The sequence below is a fragment of the Bubalus bubalis genome, chromosome 5 (assembly GCF_019923935.1).
Source record: "Bubalus bubalis isolate 160015118507 breed Murrah chromosome 5, NDDB_SH_1, whole genome shotgun sequence".
Taxonomy (NCBI): domain Eukaryota; kingdom Metazoa; phylum Chordata; class Mammalia; order Artiodactyla; family Bovidae; genus Bubalus; species Bubalus bubalis.
Genome location: NC_059161.1, coordinates 29,081,810 through 29,109,451, shown reverse-complemented (window position 1 = coordinate 29,109,451; position 27,642 = coordinate 29,081,810). Strand labels below are relative to the sequence as shown.

General features: G+C 40.6%; 1 protein-coding gene and 1 non-coding gene across 3 annotated transcripts in view; both read right to left on the bottom strand.

The window, feature by feature from the left end:
• DNAJC16 (DnaJ heat shock protein family (Hsp40) member C16) overlaps nt 1-27,642 on the bottom strand; it is a 39,135-nt gene that overhangs the window by 7,813 nt on the left and 3,680 nt on the right. For both annotated transcript variants that reach the window (XM_006072787.4, XM_006072786.4), the window contains exons 3-9: nt 24,168-24,234; nt 22,255-22,594; nt 12,185-12,369; nt 9,924-10,028; nt 8,600-8,758; nt 2,232-2,362; nt 101-278 (exon numbers count right to left, since the gene is read on the bottom strand). In XM_006072787.4, coding sequence (XP_006072849.3) covers nt 101-278; nt 2,232-2,362; nt 8,600-8,758; nt 9,924-10,028; nt 12,185-12,369; nt 22,255-22,594; nt 24,168-24,234 — 1,165 coding nt within the window. The remainder of the gene's footprint in view (nt 1-100; nt 279-2,231; nt 2,363-8,599; nt 8,759-9,923; nt 10,029-12,184; nt 12,370-22,254; nt 22,595-24,167; nt 24,235-27,642) is intronic.
• On the bottom strand, nt 17,123-17,194 carry TRNAE-UUC. The gene has a single exon. It is a non-coding gene; the product is annotated as a tRNA-Glu (tRNA).

Below are 27,642 nucleotides of genomic sequence, written 5' to 3'. Positions count from 1 at the left end.
TCCTGGACTCTATATTCAAAACTCTTAAGGAAGGCGAACATGGAATTAAGTGCCACATGCTTGTGAAGAGCTTGGGACCAGGAGAGAACCCACGACTCACCGCTGATTTCCCTTGAAACGTGTCTGGCAGTAAGGTGCTGGCAAATTCCTGCTGCCGATTGCTGTAGACGTGCACGAACCTCACGGTGTCCTGTGTGTTTGCCAGGGCAAAGGACAGGAATGCCTCGAAGGGTTTGCTCAACTTAGTAGCCTCAGCGGTCAGTAAAACCACACAGTACCTGCACGTCAACAAAAGAAAAGACTATGTAACTAATCCCCGAGGCCATGGCTAGAACCTGAATGGCAAGTGAAGGTGAAGGAGAGGAGAAGTCATTCACAGAGAAAACCAGCACATTTTAGAAACCAAAGCTGCATGAGGGTCGCCAATGAGATAAGATGTTCAAGGCATTAAGGACCTGCTTCTTTCTAAACTAAACTAAAGTTTAGTTAGTAAACTAAAGTCTAAACATGGACTGCGATTCCATGGATGCTCTCCCCACATCAAACTTTACAACATTTGGAAATGCCCTTGAAGGCAACAGTCACTGAACAGCTGATGCAGAAGGGCCTTGCAGAAGGCACCTGTTCTAGTTCTTCCACTTCAGGCAGGGCTGGTTAACCCTATCTCAGGCCAGGGCCACTGGGCCTCATTCTGAAGGGCTTCCTATGCTGTGGTTCCAATGGCAAATTCATCTAATCATTCAAATCAGGCATTCTTTCTCCAAGATACTACTTAGCACTTACTAGATGATGCCAGATAAGACAATGTTCTTGCCCTTATGCTCAGTCACTCAGTTGTGTCCGACTCTTTGCGATTCCATGGACTGTAGCCCACCAGGCTCCTCTGTCCACGGGATTCCCCAGGCAAGATTACTGGAGTGGGTTACCATTTCTTCCTCCAGGGGATCTTTCTGATTGAGGGATCAAACCGTGTCTCCTGCTTTGGCAGGCGAATTCTTCACTACTGAGCCACCTGGGAAGCCCTGTTCTTGCCCTTGTGGAACTTATATTCCAGTGGGGAGGGCAGACAAAAAAACAGATAGATAGGCAGGAAGATCATGACAAGTAGTGCTAAGTGTTACGGGAAAAAAAAGTGAAGGGGAAAGCATGCAGGGTGGGTTGGGAGTCATGCTCCATCAGACAGGCTGCTCAGGGAAATGTCATCTGGGAAGGTGACGCTGGAGCAGAGACGTGAATGAGGTGCCACAAGAGGAAGTGAGGTCAGAGCGCTCCAGGCCAAGAGCATTGCAAGTGCAAAGACCCAGAGACGGAGGGGGACTCACTCCAATTCACAGTGTGAGGAGGACGATCACTGGCTGCCGTGGAGAACTGACCGAGGGTGTGAGAGTGGAGTGGAGGCAGAGGAGGGTAGGAGGCAACACGGTGGCCTCGGCGAGAGGTGACACTGGCCTGGCTAGGGTGGGGGTGGAAACAAAGGGGAGGAGTGTGTGGACTGGGATATTTTTTGAAGGCTGTATAAATAATAATCCTCAAAGTCCAGGATCATCTTCCTTATATTTAATTAAATCTTAGTCTATAAAGGAATCTGAAAAGTCTGGAAACATAGGGGATGGTTCCTATTTTAAAAAGTATTTTAGTTGTATTTTCAAATAATGTGATCAAAATGGTTTCCTTTCATATTCAGATACCTTTCACAGATGAAATAGCCCTAAATTTAAAGGCACTGGCTCCTTAATCTGAAAGAGCTATAAGAAGTGTTTTCCCTGTCTTTCCCGACTTTTCAGATGCTGTGTACGCATGAGGATGCCTCAGCCATGCCATGCCCAGCTAATTATTTTACCATTTCCTCAGCACCCTCACTGCCCTACTGTTCAGTCATTTACCTGGCTCCTCTCCCAGATCTGCAGGGGTCTGCCCTGTGTGGGGCACTCTGGTAGCAACAGCAGCATTCTCCCTCTTCACACTGCTTCACCGAGCTTCACAGGCTGTCCCTGACACCTGGCAGAACCTACTCACTCTTCAGGGCTCAGCTCTCAGGGGGATCTTCTCTGGCACAATCATTTGGTCCTAAAGTGCCCTGGACTGACATACCCCTCTATTATCATAGCTGTTCATCTATGTTCATCTGTTTGCAACGTGAAGCATAGATTCAGACTGTCCCAGGGTCAATGTTTAACTGCCTTTCAGTAACATGTGACATGATGAGCAGGGGCAAGGCCTTCAGTCCTTACTTCCTTTGTCGGTGAGATCGTTTCACAGGGCAGAGTTCATGGAACAACTTCTGGCTGGTGAGCCTGGCTGCCAAGAGATACTTGTTTTGGGTGATAAAGTCATCAATGACCTGTCTCTTCATATCTCGGGCCTGGAGAAAAACCAAGAGACAGTTGATTCTTACTCAGTTTTCTCACTGAGAATGGGCTTGACTTACAGTTTAATAAAAATATGGCTGAGCCTGGCTAAAGCATAAAACCAAGAAAGTTAGACCTGTCTGAACAAATAAACATGTGGTATTTTCCCAACAATGTGGGGCTGAAAGCAATGATGCAACTATTTCAGGTCAAAGGAAAAATCAAGTGCTCAGGGAACTTCTGTAGACTGTTTTATGCTGGCAGATTGAAAAAGTCAATAATTTTGAATTTTTAGGCAAATTTACTTCCATTCGAGATTTATAGTAAACTGAGTAATTAAAAATAAACTTCAAAGTAGCAATGTTATTGAGTATAAAAGATGGACTACAAAACTGTATGATGACCACTTTCTTATTATTAATTTTCATATATTTCAAAGAACTGAAATTATGTATACCAGGTTCTCTGACCACAATTAATCAAGACATCAACACAAGATATGAACTAGAAAATTGCTTTGTGCTTAGAAATTAAGAAACTCTGAGCAACTTCTTGATCTGAGAAGAGAGCATATCAGACATAAGAAAATATTTTTAATTTGGAGTGATCAGTGAAAATATTATTTATCAAAACTTTGGGATGCAGATAAAGTAGTATTTGGAGTGTGTATGTGCTCAGTTGCTCACTCCTGTCCAGTTCTTTGCAGCTCCATGGACTGTAGTAGCCCATCTGGCTCCTCTGTCCAGTGGAATTTTCCAGGCAAGAATAGTGGAGTGGGTTGCCATTTCCTACTCCAGGGAACAACAGGGGACCCCCCTCGTGTTCCAGTAGTTAAGAACCTGCCTCCCAATGCAGGGGACGTGGGTTCGATCCCTGGTCGGGGCACCAAGATCGCACATGCTGTGGAGCAACTAAGCCCTTGGGGCCCATCAACTGAGCCGACGTGCTGCAAACTACAGAGCCAATGTGCTCTGGAGTCTGGGCGCCGCAGTGAAAAATCCCACCTGCTGCAATGAAGACCAAAGAATAAAACAAATAAGTATTAAAAAATGAATGTAATAGAAAAGAAATTGATGAACTAGATATCCCTATCACGAAGTTACAGAAAAACACAAAAGTAGAAAGAAGGAAATAATAAAGAGAAAAATAGAAATCAATAAAGCAAAATAAAAATGTAAGAACAAACCAACATTCATTCTTTGGAGCTAATAAAATTGACACACGTCTGGTAAAACCAATCATGAAAATAAAGAGAGAAAGCACAGGTTAACCATTACCAAGGATGATGCGGAGGAATCACAACCTATGTTGCCGAAACTAAAAAAAAAGTGTACACATATATATGTATATTATGTATATTTAAATTTGAAAATTTAGGTGAAACAGAAAAATCTCTAGGAAAAATAAAACAATACTTGAAAAAAAGAAAAAATAGTACTATGAACCATTAAAGAAAATGAGTCAGTAGTCAAAAATATTTCCTTAAACACAAATTCAGGCTGAGATGGCTTTGTAGGTGGTTTTGACCAGACCTTAAAGGAAGACAATCTAATCTTCTGTAAAGTCTTTCTGAGACGGGAAGAAGGGAGGACATGTCCCATCTCATTTCACGATGCAAATGTTCACACATCCATCGACAGAAGCATGAATAAACCCATTCTCATGTTGCCATACATGATACAGGAAACAGAAACAAATTACCTCGAGCCAAGAGAAACCACCAGTGCTACCAGTGTTACACTAAGCCTCTCGTCATTGCAAGGACTCAGTTTATGTTAAGAATGCATTTTTATATTCATAAAGAAAAAACTGGGGACTTTCCAGTGGTCTGGTGGTTAGGAATCCACCTGCCAATGCAGGGGACATGGGTTCAATTCCTGATTTGGGAAGATTCCACATGCCGTGGGTATTTGGGTCCCCACACCATAAGCACTGAAGCCTGTGTGCTCTAGAACCTGTGCTCTGCAACAAGAGAAGCCACCATAGTGACGATGCAGTGCAGCAGCCAAAAATGCATAAATGAAAATAAATACGATTATTGAAAATAAAAGAGCAAATTGGTAAAGCATCCATTGTTCTGGTAATTTTATTAATGTATTTGATTTATAATTTTCCCCAGGGAATAAGCAGATAACAATTCTCAAGGGTACATGTATTACTAGAAAGCAATTTAGGAAATCTTATAGATTAATCTTGGATTGAGATGACCTTCCTCTCTTCCACAACTGGTGTTTGCTTGCTTCCTGACTCGCTCTCTTGGCTCCTGCTTAGCTGCCGTCAGGCACCCCCTCATTTTTATTTGCTGGTTGTTGTTCAGAGTTTCATCGTTGGCTCCCTCCTCTCCTTACATAACATACGATGCCTGGGAGATCACCTTCTGCCTTTCCTCAGATCTAGATCCCTGCCTCCTTAGGAAATCTAAGGAGGCACACCTCCCCTTAGATTTCCTAAAGGCAGTTCTTTCTTTCTTTCCTTTTTAAAAATATTTATCTATTTATTTGGCCGCACTGGGTCTTAGTTGTGGCACATGGGATCTTCTATCTTTGTTGTGGCATGTGGGATCTTTACTTTTGGCATGTGGGAACTAGTTCCCAGATCAGGGATTGAACCTAGGTGCCCTGCATTGGGAGTGCAAGGTCTTAGCCACTGGACTGCCAAGGAGCTCCTAAGCAGTTTTAATTCTTTTTTTTTTTTTTAGTTTTAATTCTTATGTCCACAACTGAACTCATTGTCTTCTTTTTAAACCTGCTCTTCTTCCCTTACTATCCACTCTCCCTGTCTGGCTCCTTACCTTAGTCTCACAGTCTGAGGTTACCTTCCTCCTTCCCATGGCACCCAGAGTGCACCTGCATCTAAGGGAGACACCTACTACAGTGGATGAAAACTGCCTTTAGGTCTTTCTCCTCCCCCGACTCTGAGCCTGATAAAGACTCAGGACAAAGACTAACTCTGGATGTCAGAGCTGTTCTGTATTTAGTGCTCAGCAAGCAGGCAATGAATGTATTGAATGAATGAAATAAAGGATTTTTATAGAATATCTCTTTCTCTTCACTCTAGCCTCTTAGAAGAGAAACTATCAAAGGGCTCTTGTTGATTTTTTAAAAGTAACATTAAAAAATATGTGTTCATTATAGGGATTTTTAGAAACCCAAACACTGAAATAATATTCACTTTACAAAGTTGAGAACAGTGTATTATAAACAGCATATACAATTTTGCATCCTGCTTGTTAATATTATGTTATGAAAATTATCCCCATCATTAATTATTCTCAAATTGCCATTTTATTTTTTATTTAACTTTTATTTAAAAAATTTTTATTTTTTCAGGTTTCGTTAATTTCTCCCCTCAAATGCATGTCAGTGTATTCTCAATAAGCTCTATTCCCAGCAATCAATAAAATGGACACATGTAAAAACTAAAAAAAAAAAAAAAAAAAAATTTTTATTTATTCATTTATTTCGGCTGCATCAGATCTTGGTTGCCTCACACAGGATTTTTTCTTGGGGTGCACGGACTCTAGTTGTGTCTCATGGGCTCCAGAGTATATAGGTTTAGTTGCTCTGCGGCATGTGGGATCTTAAGTTCCCTGACCAGGGATCGAACTTGTAACCTTTGCATTGCAAGATGAATTCTTAACCACTGGACTACCAAAGAAGTCCAAGCAAACTGCCATTTTAAATGGCTATATAATAGTTCCTATTCGGGATGTGGGGCTTCCCAGGTGGCTTAGTGGTAAAGAACCTGCTTGCCAATGCAGGAGTAGCAGGAGACTGGGGTTCAATACTTGGGTCGAGAGGATCCCTGGAGAAGGAAATGGCAACCCACTACAGTATTTTTGCCTGGAAAATTCTACAGGCAGAGAAGGCTGGCAGACTACAGCCCATGGGGTTGCAGAATTGGACACAACTGAATGACTGAGTACGCACATCTGGGAGGTATCAATAATTACCCTACTGTTGGATGTTTATATTTCCCCCTCATTTTTGGTATTATGAATGATATTTAACATCTCTGTATGTAATTCTTTGCCTGAGTTCCTATTCCTTTAGGATAGAGTCCTAAAAGGTAATCTTGTCTCCCTCAATTCTTTACTCAAGTGTCACCATTTTAATGAGGCCCTTCTTGGCTGGTCCACCTTAAAAATGTGAGCCCTTTCCCCTAATTCCCTGCATTCCTCTCCCGTTTTATTTTTTTCTTTAGCACACATCACTATATAATATACCCTGACAGAGTGTGTCATAATGATTGTTATCCCCACTAGAACCCAGGACAGGGAATTCTGCTGATTTTGTTCAGGGCTGTACCCTCAGTACACAGAGCAGTGTTTGGCACACAGCAGGTACTCAGGAGTGCTGTTTTGCTAGGCAGTTGATATTTTATCACCCAATCACTTTTCTGAAAACTTTTTTTTTCCTGAAAATTTTTGAAGCTTCTTCCAGCAAGACAAGGCAGAGAAGTGCCAGTTTCTCTGTACCTTCAACTCTACTGCGTATTTTTACTTTAAAAATCGTTAACAATTTGATGAGAGAAAGAAATGTAAATTGCTTTTCTCTGATTATTAGTGAGATTTACTTTTTTAAAGTGTTTATTGAGATCTCCTTGGTGATCTAGTGGCTGAGATTCTGCGTTCTGAAGGCAGGGGCCCTGGGTTTGATTCCTGGTCAGGGAATCTAGATCCCACACTAAAGTTGCAACTAAAGATCCTGCATGCTGCAATGAAGACCCAGCACAGCCGAATAAATAAATACATACCTAAAAAAAAAAGCCAAGTGTTTATTAGTAACTTGAATCTTTTCTCAAGATTTTATTCATCTGCTTCACCCATTTTGGGGGGAAAATTTAACCTAGGATAAGAGTAACATAACATGAAATTAACCATTTTAGTGTGTAACTCAGTGGCATTTTAGTGCATTCACAGTGTTGTGTAACCCTTACCTCGATTATCTAGTTACAGACATTTTCATCATCCCAAAAGAAAACTCTGTACTCATTAAATGGTTATTCTCAAGAAGTCTGGGGTTGATTTCTTTGATTAGAAGAAGCTCATTAGAAATGAGAGATAATAATTCCTTTTATATTGGTTGAAATATTTCCCTTATTGTTTGGTCAAAAAATTTAAGTCTTTCTATAAAAATGTAAAGCTTATAATTAAGTTATTAAGATTTTCCCAGTAAGATTTTTCCCAACACTTTTAGCCCTTTCCTATCTTAAGATCAGATGAATAGTCACTGTATGTTCTTTGAGTTAGTGTATACATTTTTTTTCTCAGTGATTTTAATGTATATATTTTGGAGCAAGATCAAATAACTTTTACTCACTTGCAAGATCTCAGTACAATGAAAGTCTTTTTAAAAGCTCTCCTCACAATTCAACACCTACCCACTTTTGAATATTAAATTATAAAACTAAAACCTTCCAAGGGATTAATGGTATGAAATGAAAGAGTATTTTTTTCTTATTCCTTTTAATTACTGTTCTATACTGAAGCCTTAAAATGATTTTTATAACTTGTTTTAGAATAAGATTGTTGATTTTTTCAAATAGGAGCTTTTTAGCGGTCAAAGATGACTATTATTTATTGTTCTGTTTTTGTGGTTACAGAGTACATAAAATTACCATTTTAACCATTTTCAAGCGTATGAGTCTGTGGCATTAACCATTCACGCTGCTCTGCAACCATCATCCGCCATCCATCTTCAGAACTTTTTCGCCTTCCCAAAGTGAAATTGTGCCCCTTACACACTAACTCCCTATTTCTTCTTCCTCTAACTTCTGGCCACCACCATTCTACTTTCTGTCAAAAGATTATCTTTGTAAGCAGAATAGTACCAAATCATATTTTTTAAACAACTCATTTTTAAACTCTATGACTTTAAGAATTTCCTTCATAGAAGGAAACAGTCACCCATTAGATTGAGAGCTGCTTGAGAAGTATCCTCAGTACTTAGCATACCGTCTGACATACAACAGACAGGGCTGAGATTTTTGAAAGCTTTATTTTATTTATTCATTTAGGCTGCACCACAAGGCATAAGGGATCTTAGTTCCCTGACTAGGGGTCAGACCTGTGCCCCCTGCAGCGGAAGCTCAGAGTCTTACCCACTGGACTGCCAGGGAAGTCCCTAAAGAAAGAGATTAAAACTAGTTTCTTCTCCTCCCCTACTCTGCTCTACTTTGCTATTTATTTGTGTATGACACCTTGAGAGAAAACGGGAGGGCCATGTTGAAACAAGGCGACACCCACGTACCTGGATGACGTCTGCAGGCCTGTGGATGTTTTCTTTAAAGATCAGGATGGTGGGGGTATAGACATTGACGTTGTATTGCCTTGTCATCTCTTCTGCCCCTCTCAAACCGACGTACACATATCCAAATGACAAGTAATCTTTGTACGCGAAAGCAGTCAACTGTTAGGGGGTAACAGAGAAGAAGAAATGAAATTGGTAGCACAGCATCTAAATTAAGTGTGACTCATTCTAATCAGTGGGTGGATGAATGCTAGCTTCTATGGGCCCACTCAGGCTGCAACACCCTTGTACTCCTGTAGGAATTCTATGGTCCTTTAGGTGTGAAAACTATACCAACAAAGCTGAATAACAATTAACTCTGTTTTTCAGACAGAGCAAGATATTCATCTTACTGAGATCTGTACTGGGGGTGAGAGGTTTGGGGAATTACCTGTACCCCAACCACTATTTATTTTTTTAAACTGGAGTTTAACTGTTTTATAATGTTGTGAGCTGTACAACAAGGTGAATCAGCTATGCGTATACATATATCCCCTCCCTCTTTGATGTCCCTCCGCCTCCCCAACCCCTAATCCCACTCCTCTAGGTCATCACAGAGCATCAAGCTGAGTTCCCTGTGCTGTACAGCAAGTTCCCACAAGCTACCTATTTTACACATGGTAGTGTATTTATCTCAAACCTAATCTCCCAATTCATCTCACTCTCCCCTTCCCCCGCTACGTCCACCCATCCATTCTCTATGTCTGCATCTCTATTCCTGCCCTGGAACTAGGTTCATCTGTACTATTTTTCTAGAATCCACATATATGCGTTGCTATATATTTGTTTTTCTCTTTCTGACTTACTTCACTCTGTATGACAGACTCTAGGTCCATCCACGTCTCTACAACCTGAACCCCAAGGACGTAAGATGGCCGTGACCATGCCAACGGCACTTTCCTCTCATCGCCTGTCACAGTGATAACCAGAGGCATGCAAGCGCAGTACAGTATCATTCAGAGGGCAGGTTTGGAACCAGGCTTCAGAGGAGTCAATGTTCAACCCACTGCAGGGAGACCTTGGGTGGGTTATACAACCATATAAACTTCAGTATTTTGGTTTATAAAATAGGGATCATAATCTGTACTGTTGGGTTCTTCTGAAGATTAACTGCTACTGTGTGTGTGGAAAGTGCTAGCCTAGTAACAGCATCAGTAGGTCCTCAGCGTTCAGTGCTTTAAGGCAAATTGCTGGTCTTCAAACATTTCTCATGGGGGTGAGCTATTACTTATAAAAAGGAAAATCACCAAAATAAGAGGAAACATTACCCAGACACCTAAAGTACCTTGTAGAGCAGTGGTACGGTGGGCATTTGGTCAAACAGGAGGACACGTGGTTTATTCTCTTGCTGCCAGCCAGAGAGGAACCTGACATAATTTTTATTTGTAACCTTGAATTGAAAAGAGGATGTCAGTTGCAACATTTAATTCTTAACAGTTATAATCCAGTTAGGAGATAAACACAATCAAATAAGGGTAAAAGACTGGTTTGTAAAAAATAAAAAATGCAGGCAACTAATCTTTTTGCCTTCATTTAACTAAAATTAATTAAAAGAACAGAAATATTGATTTCATATTTTCATGTGATCCAACTCATACAGACTGAAATTATAATCTTTCTGAAATTATTACTGACCATATCATAAAAAAATTGAGCTTTTGAAGCTGGTTTGCTTAGTTATAGGTGATTTTTTAGTTTATTAGAAGACAATGAAATAACTGCTCTTTCAAAATGACTTAAATAAAAATAAGTGGGCCCACCCCACCTATATATCACATAATTTCATTCATTGCCATCTGAACTGCTACTTTAAAAAAAACTTTTACAGTATAACTTCTTTCCAATGTTGTTAGTCTGAATTGATACTTATGTGCTTCCCTGTTTATGCCTTAAAATAATCCTGAGAAAACAAACACATGAGTAAATTACTTTCTAGAAAATTTTTATCATAGGTCAAAATTTATCTTTCAACTGTGCTCCAGAATGATCTATATAGAACTTCAATCTGATCATTTCACTCCACTGCTCAGCCTCTTTCAATGGCTCCATCACCTGCAGGCCAAGCCTCTTTAAGGAGACTCTCATGGTGAGATTCCCTGGTTCCTTCCCCATTAACCGCTTTAGCCTGTCCTCTCCCACTCACTAATGACTACTTCATACAAAGCAGGCTATCTCATGTTCCAGACCTCTGCCTGCCTGGAACTCATTCCTTACTTCACTTTCCTCACCCAGCAAACTCAGTACAGGGGTCACTTCTGCCAGGAAGCCTTTCTCAAGTCTCTAGGATGGACACTCTGCATATAGGATGGAAATGGTCACCCATTCGATTGGGAGCTTCTTGAGAAGTATCCCCAGTACTTAGCATAGTGCCCGACATACAACAGGTATTTGGAAAGGTCTGAGGACCTACCAAGACAGCCTGTCATGGTTTTAGGAGGCTACAGTGCACTCTGACAATTTCAAGCTAACTCCAATAAATGTTTCTTTTGTGGGTAATGATCCTGGTGGGATAGACTGTGTAGAAATAGGATGGAAACAGCTGGGTGTTTAACTCTTCTTGGTACTATTAAATCAAAAATCGTTTTCTTTTAAAAAATTTATTTTTTAATTGAAGGATAATTGCTATATAAAATTTTGTTGTTTTCTGCCAAATATCAACATGAATCAGCCACAGGTATACATATGAATCATTTTCAAGTTAAGCAAAATAAGAATCCTGTTCTAACCTAAGAAACTGAGGGAAAAATGCTTCTTAAATATATAAAAATCATAGTTTAGCTTGTATGAACTCCTTGTGCCTAGTTTCTCTAGCTCAGTCTTTTGTTTGTGAAATTTATTCATACTGTTGCATCATATGTGCTCTGAAAGTTCCAAAAATAACATCTGGTTTCATGGAATCTAGTGCTTTCAATAGCTAGGATCCTTAAATATATAACCAAATAGAACTTAATTTGAATACTCTCTTAAGAAAAGTATCTTCAAATGAACAAATGCATGAAGCTGGAAAGAAACTCTTCATCCTATGCTGTGATCTAACTTTTTGTTGAGAAAATAAGACGCACTCTCACTTTAGGCTCAGATTCCTATGACAGGAAGGGAAAGGGAAGCTTTCCTGGTGGCTCAGACGGTAGAGTCTGCCTGCAATGCGGGAGACCTGGGTTCTATCCCCGGGCCAGGAAGATCCCAAGGAGAAGGAAATGCCAATCCACTCCAGTATTCTTGCCTGGGAAATCCCAAGGATGGAGGAGCCAGGCAGACTATAGTCCATGGGTTCGCAAAGAGTAGGACACAACTGAGCGACTTCCTATGAAAGCATCAGTCTTCCCAGTGGTTGTAACAGGGATAATCCTTTCAGTCTCTCTACTTCACCTATTTCAGTTTTCAGCCTCTAGAAGACTTCATTTAAATGATTTAGTCTCAGCAATTAATTAATATGTGTCTTGTCCTGCTCAAAATGAAACTCAGGTCTGAGGATGACCATGGGCCAAGTTCAGAGCAGCCAGCACTCCTAGGTGCTCTTAAACTACTTCTAAGCCACATACTTACTTTCTCCACCAAGTTCCCTGGAAGCAGACTCTCTACAAACTGCCACAGGTTCTCACGGACAACTGCATTGTGGAAGAAGGAGATCTTCCCATTTATGATTCCTAGGATTGAGGGTGTGCTGTGTGCTCCCAGGTGATGGGCCAGGCGTCGCTCGTACCCAGCGTGGACCACGCCAATTCCTACGCCTGAAAAATACAAAAGACCTTCATGAAGGCCTTTTATGCCCCCGTGGCAGGTGAAAAAGTGTTGCTAAGTAATTTTCTGGTGTGAAACTAAAATCCTGACTTAGTAGGAGGGTATATCTTTCCCGACAGACTGTCTAGCATCCCTTCACTGTTGAAATTCTAAATTGGTTCAATTTTTCTGCAAAGCCATCTGGCAATGTTTAAGAAGAGCTACAAGTCTTTTTATCTTTTAGTCTGTTGTTTCTATTTTTGGGAGTAGATCAAGAAGAAATACTTCAAAAGAAAAGAACAACCTGTCCACAATGGTCCTATCCATAAAGGACACCATCTGTAAACAATTCAAGGGTTCATCGACTTGGCAATGGTTGAAAAAACCCTAGGATTTGTTGATAAGCTAGAATCAGTCTTCTCACTCTTCAGAGCATGTCTCCCTTTTATTTTATAGAGATGTTATACATATTCTCAAAGAGAGAGATTAGGTAAAAATCATTAGGCCATATCCCATATAACTACTGCTAATATTTTGGTATCTGTTTGTATCATTTCTTATACAAATAAGTGTGTATGCGTGTTTGTATACACATAAAATAAAATGGGATCATCTGATACCTATTTCACTTAGTGTTTGAATAACTTTTCTTGTCTTTCATTCAAACAATATATTTGGAGGGCTAGATCCTTTGCTAAACATTGGAGATACATTAAATGTTAATAGCCAGTAAATATTCTTTTTTCCCTGGGATGTCTAACAGACTTCTAAGTTTCAAAAACAAACCCCTCATCTTCTTTCTCAGACCTGTTCCACCCAGGCTTTCACCATTTCCATCGATGGTGGTTCTTTCCTATTACTCAGAACTTTTGTCTTAAGGGTCATCTTCGACTCCTCTCATCTCTCACACCCCACATCCAGTCTGTCAGCAAGACCAGTTGGTTCTGTCTTCAAAATAAAGTAGGAATTCAACTGTTTTTCTCCACTTGCACTGTACCCTCTCAGTCATTTTTCTCTCTCTCCCCCAAGCTGCTGTAATAACCTCCCCAATGGTGTCTTGTTTCTCCTTGTCCCCCCACACTTTCTGTTCTCAGTACGGTGGCCAGACGGTCCCTTCTAAAACATAAACAACAGATCATGTCACTCCTCTGCCAAATTTCGGTCCCTTCTAAAACATAAACAACAGATCATGTCACTCCTCTGCCAAATTTGGCAGAGACTCCCCATTTCACTCAGAATAAAAGTCAGTCTTCACCAAGGCTGACAAGACCCTCTGTGATTTGGCCATTGGCCCCCTTCCTCTCCCACTCCTCACGGTCACTTACTCCAGCCCCTAGTATCCCTGCTCTTCTTGAAACACACTGGCAGGTTCCTGCCTTTGGCTTCAGCGCTGGCTGGTCCTTCTGCCTGGAGGGCACATCTCTGGACATCTGAGTAGCTGACTCCTTCAACAACTGCAAGTCCTTCTCAATGAGACCAAGCAGCTCCCATGTTGAAAACTGCTCTCCCCACATGCAGGTTCCCCTTCAGCTGACTTGGCATGTCTTGAGCCCTTTCCAAGTTAGGCAGCATGCCTACAGCTTTAAAGATGTTATCACTGTTCACACCAGCAAACCCCGAGTGGTAAGCATTGTCATCTTAATGGATGAGCAAGCTGGCACTTGGAGAGGCTGAGGAAACCTTCCTGGAATCACAGTTAGTGTACAGTAGGACCAAGAGTTGAACCCTGGTTCAAAGCTGACCTGCAGCTGACCGCAAAGCCTAGTTCCTTCCTATCCCCAGTAGGTTCTACCACTAGGTTCTGAATGCTGGAGGGATCAAATTCTTAGAGATGGACTCACCACCAATGACCTTACCAGGGACTGCTATATAGGCCAGAAGCCACCATATTAAACTGATTCTGGAGAATATGCCTTTCCAGTAACTATTCAGAGGGGCTTAGTGTACCAGACTTTGGGACTAGAATCAGTAATCAGAATGGTGGCTGGTGGGCCCAGAATCAGGACAGGAGAAGCAGGCAGTCTTGGGAGAGCAAAGGAAACTGAAGAGATCTTTTGAGATTGCTGTTCACCCCGCTCTCGCCTCCGATATTCTTGAAGCTCATTCTTTCAGCCCCTGCAGGATGCCTGCTCAGTGAGATCTTCCTCTTCTGCTGGATTTTTTTTTTGGCTGCATCGTGAGGCAAGTGGGATCTTAGTTTCCTAACTAGGAATCAAATCCATGTTCCCTGCAGTGGAAGCAAGGAGTCTTAACCACTGGACCACCAGGGAAGTCTTATTGCTTCCTGATTTAAAACTGAAGACTCTCACCCTGGCATTCCCTAGAGCCCAGCCTTTTTTTTTTTTTTTTTAAATCATACTCTACCAACCAGCTGACAGATTGTGTATTTTGTTTGTTTCTTTGTGTCTCTTCACTAGAATATAAGCTCTATGAACATAGGGGCTTGGGGCATTTTGTTTACTGCTTTATAACCCTTAGTATCTGGAATAGTTCCTGCCACTTAGTCATCATTCAATTTTTTAAAAACAAGTAAATGAAGTAAATACTTTGAATAAAGTATTCAAAGTCAGAACCAGATTCAAACCCCAGCTCTGCTACCCATTAGGTGTGCAATCTCAGGCAAGTCATTTAATGTCTCTGAGCTTCAGTTTCCTTATTTGAATAATGAAGATAAATTGTTGTGAGGATTAAATGACACACTGAGTTGGCCAAACAGTTCACTTTGCTTTTTCTACGAGATGTTATGGGAAACCCAAACAAACTTTTTGGTTAAGGCAATATAAAAAAGAACCTAGCCCAGAGCCTGTAATATTGCAGATGCCTAATTAATTAGAACTATTATCATCAAGTACTATTTCATCTAGACCATGTGAAGTCTGATCTACAGACCGTCTGTCATGTGAGTGAAATTATAACCTCCACAGAACTCTCTTATATGGAGCGGGATAAACCATGCCACACTCTCACTCTTTACGTCATCTTCCCCACAACGTTCCTAAACTCCCATCAATATAGCTTTTTCTGGTTAAAACAGAATACAAGTGATCGGCTTCATTTCTCTTACTTAAAATTACCACTGAGTTCTTGGAATTACCTACATCACCTTCACTGTAGCTTTTCTCAGCCTATAAAGGCTATTTCTTTGGATCATTTCTACAAAGCACTTCGATTCTTAATATTATCATCCCATTTCTAAATTCTGGAAGAATGCTATTTCTTTCCTATAGATTAATTATCACATAAATTAGAGTAGAATAAAGAATGATACACATTTGATATTTAAAGTTGTGGCATTTTTCCTCCTGAAAAGATATTTAAGAATATAACAGGAATTCAAAAATTCTCTGAAGTCCAGACCCTAATCCGTCCCTCGCTCCCCATCCAAGCTGGGAAGGAAGAGTCAGAAAAGTTGGCAGCACTGTTTTCTCCCTGAGACTCAGGCTGGGAAATGACTGTGAGGACTGGTGAAGACTTAGTCTCTGAATCACAGTGCACAACCATTTTTATGACTCTTCTTGCCTTCAAACTCTTTACACTCCAACGTTCTGGGTTCATAAAGCAAGCTCAGCTGGGCCAACAGAAGCGCAGCTCATCTATTCTTATCTTGAGTCAGCATAACCTGGCTGGATGACAAGGACACACCAGTCTCGAGACAAATTTGAGTTGCACATTTAAAAGAAAGGCAAAGTGTATGTCACTTTTTTTCAGAACCATTTGGTTTTTCTATGGATCGATGTTTCTGGCTAATTTGCAGATCCTGGGGAATTAAAATATAAATACTTTCTCCTCTTTTTGAGTTTGTAAGAGAGTTTTTTCTGTAAAGTACTAAAGATCTCTACTTTGAGGCATCAAATTATATTTGCTTTTATTATGCCATCTTAAATATGTATCCCATCTTTTAGGGAAATTCTCTCATCTCCCTCTCTCTTGCATACAGATATTCATCTTTCAACTTTTCCATATGCCTAAAGGGATGGTACAGAGCCAACTGGAAGAACACGACACTGTCAAATCTGGCTAAAAACAAATCTGTCGATAAACTACTAAGATGCAAAATGATGTGAAGTAACACAAAATGAAGAACATGGAGTTTCAGTAGGAGAAAATAAAACCAAACTTTAACCAGTATCTAAGCAGACCCTTTTTCTACACAAAAGAAGTTGTCATACAATTAGCTATTTTTAGGAATAACTCCTTGAAAGAGAGAAATTATTCTTTTAAAATAAAAAGTCTCATGGTGGATAAATACTGCATGATCATCCAAATTGGGTTTCCCTAAAATGACATCTGATTTCAAGACACCAATCTTCTTGATACCCTGGTAACTGTTGGCACCTCCCAGGGGGCACTGTGTATGCCGCGGTGATTCAGGTCTGTCTCTTACGTGCGCTTCCTGGGTGTGAGGACTAGGTTTTACTTATTTCTGAGCAGTGCAGCACAGTGGTTAAGAGTGAACTCTGGGGTTAGACTTTTGGGTTCATACCTTAACACTGTGGGTTATGAACAGTGTGACCTCACTTGTTCCTTAACCTTCCTGAGCCTCACTTTCCTCATCTGTAAAACAGGCATAATCATAGTCTCTCTTTCATTGGGTTACTCTGGGAATAAAGACAATCCACAGTATTTAGCACAATGCAAAATAAGTAAAATGCTAAAAAACAAAACAAGCAAACAAAAAGACTTATTAGTGTAATATAGTACTTGGTCCATTAAGAAAACAGTTTTTTTTTTTTTGGCTGTGCCATGTGGCTTGCAGGATCTTAGTTCCCTGGCCAGGGATTGAACCTGGGCCTTGGCAGTGAAAGTGCCAAGTCCTAACCACTGAACTGCCAGGGTATTCCCAAGACAAATGTCTTAAATGAGAACATGGAATGAATTCCTTATCATTTTCTACTTACTCCTATAGTACTGTACTATTCTGTACTTGCACGTGTGAGGCCGCTGTGAATTTCCTGGGTATCTGTTTTCTCTTCCCAGTAAGAGTAAGATCCTCAAGGTCAAGGGCAGAGCTGACTATTTGTGGGCCTTCCTCCACAGCATGGCTGTCTATAAACGTGGTCTGCCTTTGCACACTAGTTATTACCAAATGGCATGACTGTAGATTCCACCTAAATAGCTACAACAGTTCTTCTCTGGGTGGAACTGTTTCATTTCCTTCATTTACTGCAATTCAGGCATTTTATGTTATTTTGAGATAATGTCCAGGCTTTCCTAGATCACAGTTAATCTTTAAGACTGTCTGCTTTTTCTGTCAACTCAGAATAGAAACATTTTCTGCAGTAACTGTCTTAAAGGATAACACTGCCTTGCTCGGAGTGGCCATGGATATTGTCAGGATCTCATCTCAGTATAACCCAACTGTAACCAAGATCTGCAACGAATCTGAATGATCCAAAGAGGAAAACTAAACTGATCTAATACATTTAGTCAAAATCCGCTTTCTAGGGGACTTGGGAGGTGAAGTGCGGGAACAGATTAAATACTCTTAAACATTACTTCTATGAATCCAAATCCATCTTCTTCCATCCTTGTCATTTTGAGTCCTGACTTATTAGGATTATTTGTTGTTCAGTTGCTAAGTCATGTCGGACTCTTTGCGACCCATGGACTATAGCATGCTGTCCTCCACTATCTCCTGAAGTTTGCATGTCCATTGAGTCAGTGATGCTATCTAACCGTCTTATCCTGTGCCACCCCTTTTTTCTTTTGCCTTCAATCTTTCCCCACATTAGGGTCTTTTCAAATGAGTTGGCTTTTCACATCAGGTGGCCAAAGTATTGGAGCTTCAGTTTTACCATCAAGCCTTCAATGAATATTCAGGGTTGATTTCCTTCAGGACTGACTCATTTGATCTCTAAGCTGTCCAAAGGACTCTCAGGAGTTTTCTGCAGTATCACAATTCAAAAGCATCAATTCTTTGGTGCTCAGCCTTCTTTATGTTTCAACTCTCACATCCATACATGACTACTGGAAAAACTATAGCTTTTGACTATATGGGCCTTTGTTGGCAAAGTGATGTCTCTGCTTTTTAATATGCTGTCTAGGTTTGTTGTAGCCTTCCTTCCAAGAAGCAAGCATTTTTTAATTTCATTGATTTAAAAACTTCTTAATTTAGGATTATAGAGTACAACAATCCCAAAGGATGGCAAGACCTTCAATCATTACAGATTTAAGGATCCTGAAAAGCAGTAGAGCATCATGTTCACCACGTGGATTACAGAGCCAGTCTCCCTGGGTTTGAATCCCAGCTCTGCCATACACCAACTGTGGGACCTTGGAAGAGGTACCAAAATGAGCCAAATCTCTATAAAAGAGAGATGACAACAGCACTCTCCTCAAATAGTTGTTTATGAGTTGACACTTACATTAGTGCTTGACATTCAGTAATAACACAAGCTACTGAAACAGTCATTTCCTAGGCAGGTTGATAAGAAGTCTAGGGGTCCCCAAGGAGAGAGGGATCTGGAATTCTCAAGGAGGAAGAAAGGACAAACTTTTTTGTCCCTCTACATTCCTTAGGATTATGTAACAATAATGTATCCTGCCTGAGGACAGTCTCTGGAAAAAACTTTCTTGCTAATCCTATTATCTTAAAATGTAAATTATGGGAGTAGGTTTAGTGAGGTCTTTAGAACCTCCAGACATTCTTTTGATTCACTGTAATAACTAATTAGAGAGTATATAATTCCATTGCTAACACTAGCAAGGGGGTACTCTTTCTGCCCACTTCTGATGCCTATGTCAGAAGCTTTCTCTAAATCCTTTATACTTTAATAAAACTTTATTACACAAAGCTCTGAGCGATCAAGCCCCGTCTCTAGCGCCAGATTGAATTCTTCTCTGGAGGCCAAGAATCCCAGTGTCTTTTTGTGGTTCAGCAACAATATTTCACTGATTATTATGCTTATATTATTAGTGTCATGTCATCACGCTTGGTAGTCCAAACCGCAATCATTATTCAGAACAACTTCTCCCAATTCAACTCTTCCCTGTATCCTCTGCCCACCAGTAGCTCAAGTGAGAATGCAGAGTCCATTTTGCCCCCCTTCTCCCACGCCAGGACTCCCTGTCCATCACCAACTCCTGGAGTTTACCCAAACTCATGTCCATTGAGCCGGTGATGCTATCTAACCATCTCATCCTCTGTCATCCCCTTCTCCTCCTGCCTTCAATCTTTCCCAACATCATGGTCTTTTCAAATGAGTCAGCTCTTCGCATCAGGTGGCCAAAATATTGGAGTTTCAGATTCAACATCAGTCCTTCTAATGAACACTCAGGACTGATTCCCTTAAGGATAGGCTGGCTGGATCTCTTTGCAGTCCAAGGGCCTCTCAAGAGTCTTCTCCAACACCACAGCTCAAAAGCATCAATTCTTCTGCACGCAGCTTTCTTTATAGTCCAACTCTCACATCCATACATGACTACTGGAAAAACCATAGCCTTGACTAGATGGACCTTTAAGTATTCAATATGTATCAGGCACTTAATATATGCTTTTCTCATTTAATATTCATAACAATCCTGTTGGTTTGACATCATAACTCCAATTTAGAGCTGAAGAAACTGAGGCTAAGTAATCTGTCCAAGGACACCAAGTGTTATAAATGACACATCTGTGATCTGGAAACTGGTGCATCTGACTCCAAGGCATGTGGCCATGACAGTGATCACTATGCTATGCTGTCTCACGTCGTGTAAGTTCACCTGTTGGCTCTGATCTGACCTTGGTGTACATGCATTACCATTCTAAATTATGCAATGGTCCAGTGTCTACGTTCTGCTCTGGGATCTTAAGGTCAGCTTCTGGACTGAAGAGGTTAAATGGTTTCTAGCACATCACCCCGCATGGCACAAAGTGTGACTGTGTTGTGTGATGAAGAAGCTGTCCAATCTGACAGCTGACCTGGGTCCCTCATTTATTCATGAGGCACCACAGCAAAAATCTGCTGCTCACCACATGTGAGACCACGTGCTAAACCACATGTTCCTCAACTTCTAAGAACTTCTTGATTCCATTGCAGGAAAGCATTATGGCATATCTGAGCACCTGAGTGCCCCCGAACAGCAGGTTGAAATGTTCTGTTTCAGAATAAATGAACTGGTGACTTTCAGTGGTGCATGTTCTCCAGAGCAACCCGGGCATCTCAGCCCCTCTGGCTGTTAGTCCCTTTCTAGTTACTCAAGAATAGGTCTGCTAGGGCAGGGGTTCCCAATCCCCAGGCTGTGGACCGGTATGAACCAGTACCGATTTGTGGCCTGTTAGGAACCAGGCCGCACAGCAGGAGGTGAGCAGTGGGTGAGCAAGCAAGCAAAGCTTCATCTGTATTTACAATCGCTCCCCACTGCTCTCCCATCACCCCCAGATGGGATCATCCAGTTGCAGGAAAACAAGCTCAAAAGTGCACAATAAATGTAATGCCCTTGAATCATCCTGAAACTATCCTCGCTTCTTCTCTCTCAGTCTATGGGAAAACTGTCTGCCATGAAACCAGTCCCGCTTGCCAAAAAGGCTGGGAACCACTGTGCCAGTGACTTCCCTGGTGGTTAAGAATCTGCCTTCCAATGCAGGGGACGCAGGTCAGGGAACTAAGATCTCAAATGGCGTGGAGCAACTAAGACTGTGCAGGGCAACTACTGAGCTTCCATGCTCTGGAGCCTCTGTGCTGCAACGAAAAGCCCAAGAGCTGCGATTAAGATCCAACACAGCCAAATAAACCCATGTTAAAAAGAAAAAAAAGACCTGGGCCTTCCCTGATGGTTCAGTAGTTAAGACTCTTTCCAATACAGGGGTTGTGGGTTCTATCCCTGGTTGGGAAACTAAGATCCCACAAGCCATATTGTGCAGCCAAAAATAAAAAAAATAAATATAAGTAGGCCTGCTAATGCCTATAAAACAGACACACATTTAATTCAGTAATTCCAGCTTTTATGTTATTAAAGTAAATACCCTCTCTGGATAACTAAAATTTTCCTGGAGCTAAGTGATATCTCTGAACAAAAGAAAGGCTAATCTGTGATGGAGAGTGGTAACCTATGACAATTAGAATATTATTTGTTATAGGCAGAGCCATTTGCCCCCAAAATGCACAGGTTGACCCTCTAATCCCCAGTACTTCTGAATGTGATTATATTTGGAGATGGGGCCTTTAAAGGGGTAACCGAGTTAAAACGGGGCTTGAGGGAGACCTGAGCTCCATCCCTGGGTTGGGAAGATCCTCTGGTGGAGGGCATGGTAACCCACTCCAGTATTCTTGCTTGGAGAATCCCATGAACAGAGGAGCCTGATGGGCTATAGTCCATGAGGTTGCAAAGAGTTGGACATGACGAGTGACTAACCACAGGGTCAGAGAAAGAGAGTATGAGATACCAGACCCAAACACACAGACACAGACCAAGCTGGCTCCTGCAAGCCAATAAGACAGGCTTCACAAGACAGCAAACCTGTTGACACCTTGATCTTGAACTTTTAACCTTGAGCACTATGGGAAAATAAATTTCTGCTGTTTCAGCTACCCTGTCTATGGTATTTTGTTATGGGTCCCCTAGCAAATTAATATACAGAGTGAACTCACAAATACCATAAGGATAACCTACCAGCACGAAGACTGGTACTTGAGGGCTGCTCTGTTCAACCAATAATTTTCAAGTTTCTCCTCTATATTAGGCCCTCAACTAGATATCAGGAGACTATACAGACTTCAAGTTAGTAATGCAGAATGGAAGTGGCTTACCCATTTCCCCTCTGAAAATGTGTCTCCGGAAAACCCCAGTCACCACGAATTTCTGAAGAGAAATCTCACTAACTGTTCCTTCTCTCCAATATCCCCAAAAATTCAAGAGACATAAAAGTCACCTTCTCTTATATAAACGTCTTCTGAGGAATAAAATGCTCTTACCCAAACCTTCAAGTTCTTGAACTGCTTCTTTCCAGACAGGCTCAATGTGGATACAGCTGAAGCACCAGTCTGAGGTGATCTTAATGAGGTAGGGTTTCTTGAAGCTGTCTGGAACCACTTCATTCACATAGTGTGAAAAGTGCAATAAATACTTCTCATCAATTGAGTCCCGCCGTTCGGAATTAAAAGGGAAGTGAAAAAAAGATTCATCGAAATAAAAATTCTCGTGGAAGTGGCGGAAGCGATACTCTCGCTGCTGCTGTTGCTTCTGGTAGCCCTGGCTCTCCCCAGCATCTCCATAGTGGTCATAATGTGATCTCTTTTCTTCATTGGAAAGAATCTACAAAGAAAGGGGAAGAAAATAAGAAATCCAGAAAACAAAACAGCAAAAAAAGGGCCACATAAAGAACTTTCCTGTAAACACCTCTGAAGGAAGAAAATAAATGTAAAGATACAACACAATTTGATATTTTAAATGCAGTCACTCAACTGTGACACTCTTCTCTTAATAGAAAATTAAGTATTTCAAGACCAAAATACTTCAACTGTGTAGCTAGCTACTCAGGCTCATCTTGGCTTTAAAGATTCTGAACTATCGTAATACTAAACACATCAATAAATCAGAAAACTTTTTTTTTTTTTGCTGTGCTGTGGGGCTGGATCTTAGTTCTCTGACTAGAGACTGAACTCAGGCACTTGGTAGTGAGAGTGTGAAATCCTAACCACTGGATAGACAGGGAAGTCTTAAATTTAACATAACTTTGACTATTAGGGCTCAGCCATGAGAATGTTGACTTATATATCATCTAAGTTGGAATAATTCATTCAAACGAATGTATGAAAAGTTGTGAGCAGCAAAAAGTAGCCATAGGATTGAATTCTGTGATTGTATGTTAGCTGACTTTTACTGAGAAATAACTTGGAAGTCTAATTCAAGAACCTATTTTAGGATGAAGCATCATTCCATGAGCTAAGCACTTTCTGTTGAAGAATATTACCTTAACACAAATCAGGAAGCCATGGACTTATCTTTCTTACATATTCCACACCAACTTACTTAAGCTGATATGTTGCTGCTACTGCTGCTAAGTCACTTCAGTTGTGTCCGACTCTGTGCGACCCCATAGACGGCAGCCCACCAGGCTCCCCTGTCCCTGGGATTCTCCAAGGAAGAACACTGGAGTGGGTTGCCATTTCCTTCTCCAATGCATGAAAGTGAAAAGTGAAAGTGAAGTCGCTCAGTCATGTCCGACTTTTAGCGACCCCATGGACTGCAGCCTACCAGGCTCCTCCATCCATGGGATTTTCCAGGCAAGAGTACTGGAGTGGGGTGCCATTGCCTTCTCCAAGCTGATATGTTGGAAAACTGTTAAAAACCTCATGTTTAAATGTATTTGGAACCTTGAGTCACTTTAATAAATACAGGCAAACTGGTCTATGTTTCTTTAATATAAGTTTCTAGTATGCATATGTGCTTAGTCACTAAGTCATGTCCGACTCTTTGCAACCCCATGGACTGTAGGCCACCAGGCTCCTTGTGTCCATGGGATTCTCCAGGCAAGAATACTGGAGTGGGTTGCTGTTTCCTCTTCCAGGGGAATCTTCTCGACCCAGGGATCAAACCCGAATCTCCTGTGCTGCCAAATTGAGCATGTAACATAAGGAAGTAGACATTCAGGGTTACTCTAAAATTCCAATTAAAGCCTTAAAAACAGGGCAGTTTCTCCAAGAGTAGAGTGTGTAGGCACTGGTTTCAACAAATTGGATGTGGTCAAAAATGCTGTCTCTACCACTACTTAGACTGGGTCAAGGGCATGGGAAACATACCCTTTCCAAGAGGACTTTACAAAACTGATCATCTAAGATAAATTTTACAAAAGCCAATACAAGCATCACAAAGTTTGACACAATACCTCGTAAGCCTTGCTAATTTGAATGAACTTGTCTTCTGCTCCAGGATCTTTGTTTTTGTCAGGATGCCTGAAACACAAATGGGCAGGTGGTGACGGTGGATTTAATGTTTTACATGTGGTTAATTAACATCCTTGTACACAGAGTTCACTACATTAGAGGCAAATGGAAGGGCATTTTGCTAGAACAATTCCTTAAAAATAAGTGGGAGAAGCAATTAGTTGCTTCACATGACTACAGTAAATAAAACTGTGAAACAGGCAATTTCTTCCCACAGTGCTTTAACCAGACACATTTTCAAAGCACCAGATAGTGTTCCAGGCTTTCACTGAGGAAGGGTGGAATGTGTATCTGTCTTTACACTGCTCCTGAACACTGCTGGAGCCCAAGGCTGAGGTCACTTATTAGTAAGAACCAACTTCGTTTCCCAGGATGGCAGCATTTCATCCCAATGTTAGAATGATATCAATGTAGGTGTTTCTTCTGACAACTCGGGTGGACAAAGCAGTTTTTAGGATACTCCATGAATCTGTTTAGTAATAACCATGTTCCAAACAGTATCTTGTTGCTGATGCTCAAATTAGAACGTTTTAATTTTCAATATTATCCTGGTTATTCCATTCTGCCTCATTGCCTTTTATTTACAAATGGATAATGATTTCAAGGTCACATGTTTTAAAAACGTGAGGAAAGTCTACAGTTTATGCAAAGTGTTTTCAACTAATATTGGAACTAACATTTGCTATTATACACAGCTGGCAATTAACTGTATCTATCTTGCTGTCATATATTATTCTGTAATATTCTTACATTTACCAATTTCAGCTTTGGCGATTTTAAAGTCTTAGAAAGTAGGGGCCGGGTTTTACTTCCTTAGAACTCTTTAACATCTAAATTAATGTTTTATACCAACTGATTTTTCAATATTCATTTTATTAAGAGATTCTATTACAGAGATTATTTTTTTAATAATCACTACTGCTAACTTCTAGTAAATTTCTTCTAGCAAAGGTTCTGGAAAGAGAAACAATCCACTGGGAAGCAAATGACTACTAAAAACAGTACCAAGTACATTTGAATAAAAAAATTTACAACTTGACTAACTTATTCTAGCAGGAACATATTTGAATTATAATATTCTGACTTCTCTAAAAATAAAGGAACTTCAAATTGTTGGCTGGTGAATTTAAACATTGTTCCTCCCTTGAGTATTTAATCTTGTTATGAATATTAGTGCGAAAAAAACTCAGCTAAATGTGATGAAAATAATGATTTAAGGAAACAAGATGGTGGTTTCAAAATATGTTTCCGGATGACCAAAGGAAAAAAGAAAAGCGCTTTCAATATTCAAACATAGGCCAAAGGCTAAGAGGATAAAAATCATGCAATTGCATAAATGTAGATTTAACATACAGAACTCGGTAGGCGGGGGAAGAGACGGGAAGAAGGGGCTTTTAAGGAGATTGAACCGAAGAGAGAGTATGGGGACTGGATTAAAACCACAGATTCTGAAACAGAGAAAGCCAAGGCCCAATTGGGGACAGGCAGGAAACCACAAGACAGTTTCAGCTTATAAGGAATATTTTCCTGATTATGGGAAAATACCGCAAAGTTGAAAACATTTAGAAAAGGATAAATTCACCTCTAGGAAAGCACCATCCAATGCTATGTTCAGTGTATAAGCAACATTTCAGACTACAATATAATGAAAGTGAAAGTGTTAGTCACTCAGTCATGTCTGACTCTTTGTGACCCCATGGACTGTAGCCCGCCAGGTTCCTCTGTCCATAGAATTCTCCAGACAAGAATACTGGAGTGAAAAAAAAAAAGAATACTGGAGTGGGTTGCCATTCCCTTGTCCAGGGGATCTTCCTGACCCAGGGATTGAACCTCAGTCTCCTGCATTGCAGGCACATTCTTTACTGTCTGAGCCACCAGGAAAGCCCACAATACAACATGCAACTTTTAAATTTCAAAGTAAAGAAAATTTTGTATTTGGTATCCATTGGACATCTACCAATAGGGAATAAAAACGAAGGTGCTACCTTTAAGGGAATAAAAATGAAGATAGAAAAAAATAATAAAGTATCAGACAAATCGATTTACTGTTTAGGGGACTGACCATGTTGTACCCATTTGCTTCAAATCAAATTTTATGATGCCTTTTTCTTGGGGTTGGAGGAGTTATTTTGTCGATGTAGGTGACACAAGAAAAGTACTTATAAAACAATTATTGGGAGAGAAATGTCATTTTTCTGAGATTAAAAAGGAATTTAAAATGGTTTCACCAAGCAAAGAGAAAGCTCTTGAACAGGGTAAGCATTAATCGCTCAGTTGTGTTTGACTCTTTGCAGCACCATAGATTGTAGCCCACCAGGCTCCTCTGTCTAAGCGATTCTCCAGGCAAGAAAGCTGGAGTAGGTAGCCCCCCTACTCCAGGGGATCTTCCCGACCCAGGGATAGAACCTGCATCTCCTGTACTGCAGGAAGATTCTTTACCACTGAGCCACCAGGGAAGCCCTGAGCAGGGTAAGAAATACTATTAAGTGATAAAACAGCAGAGGAAAGCTACAAATCGAATTCAGTAATTAACCATTCCCCATGGAGTAGCTCATTCTGAAAAGTCAAACAAGGAAACTGCTATATTTCAGTGTACAAGTGACCCTTGAACAACATGGGGGCTCAGATGAACTGCTCAGTTCAAACCTATGTTGTTTGAGGGCCAAGTGGATATGAAACCACTATGAAATGAAACAAACAGTTTCAATGATAAAATATTACCAGAGCCTAAAAAGCAGAAAATAATAGTACAGTGAAAATATAAGGGTAAAGTAAAATTGTAGACTTTCACTAGATGATAGTTCGTTTATATGTATGGTGACATAATACTCCTAAAGAGAATCTAATTAAGGAAGTGAAGCATATGATTCATTTAATTAATATTGTAACAACTTTTTCAGCTCTGGAAGACAGAAAAGTCAAAGCTATACATTTTAATAGGATCCATAAAACCAAGCTATCATTTTTGCTTTTAAAATTTTGTCAAAGGCTATACCCTGTCAAAAAGAATGTTGCTACCTTATGAATTAATCGTAGATTTATGTATTTTGCTTTAAATACAAAGAGGCAGGAGACTGAAATGATGTAGTAAAGTAAGTGACTTTGCTGTAGAGTCCCTGGAGAGGCCATGCACAATCAGAGACTTCATTTTTAGTATTCAGTTCTGGGTATCTCATGATATGAACATGGTCTAAAATGGTTAGGTATTCAAAACATTCAAAAGTATATTTTAAACTACATTTCACCTTTATCACCACCAACTGGATACTAAGATGCACTTCTCACTGAAGAATAATGGTATCAGGCAGAGTCAGGCACAGCCTGCGCTGTCATCTGCACGTGGCAGCTCTGCTGCTGTGTTAACTTCCTACCCACCCAGACTAACCCACTCACTCTCACTTCTGCCCAGATGGGCAA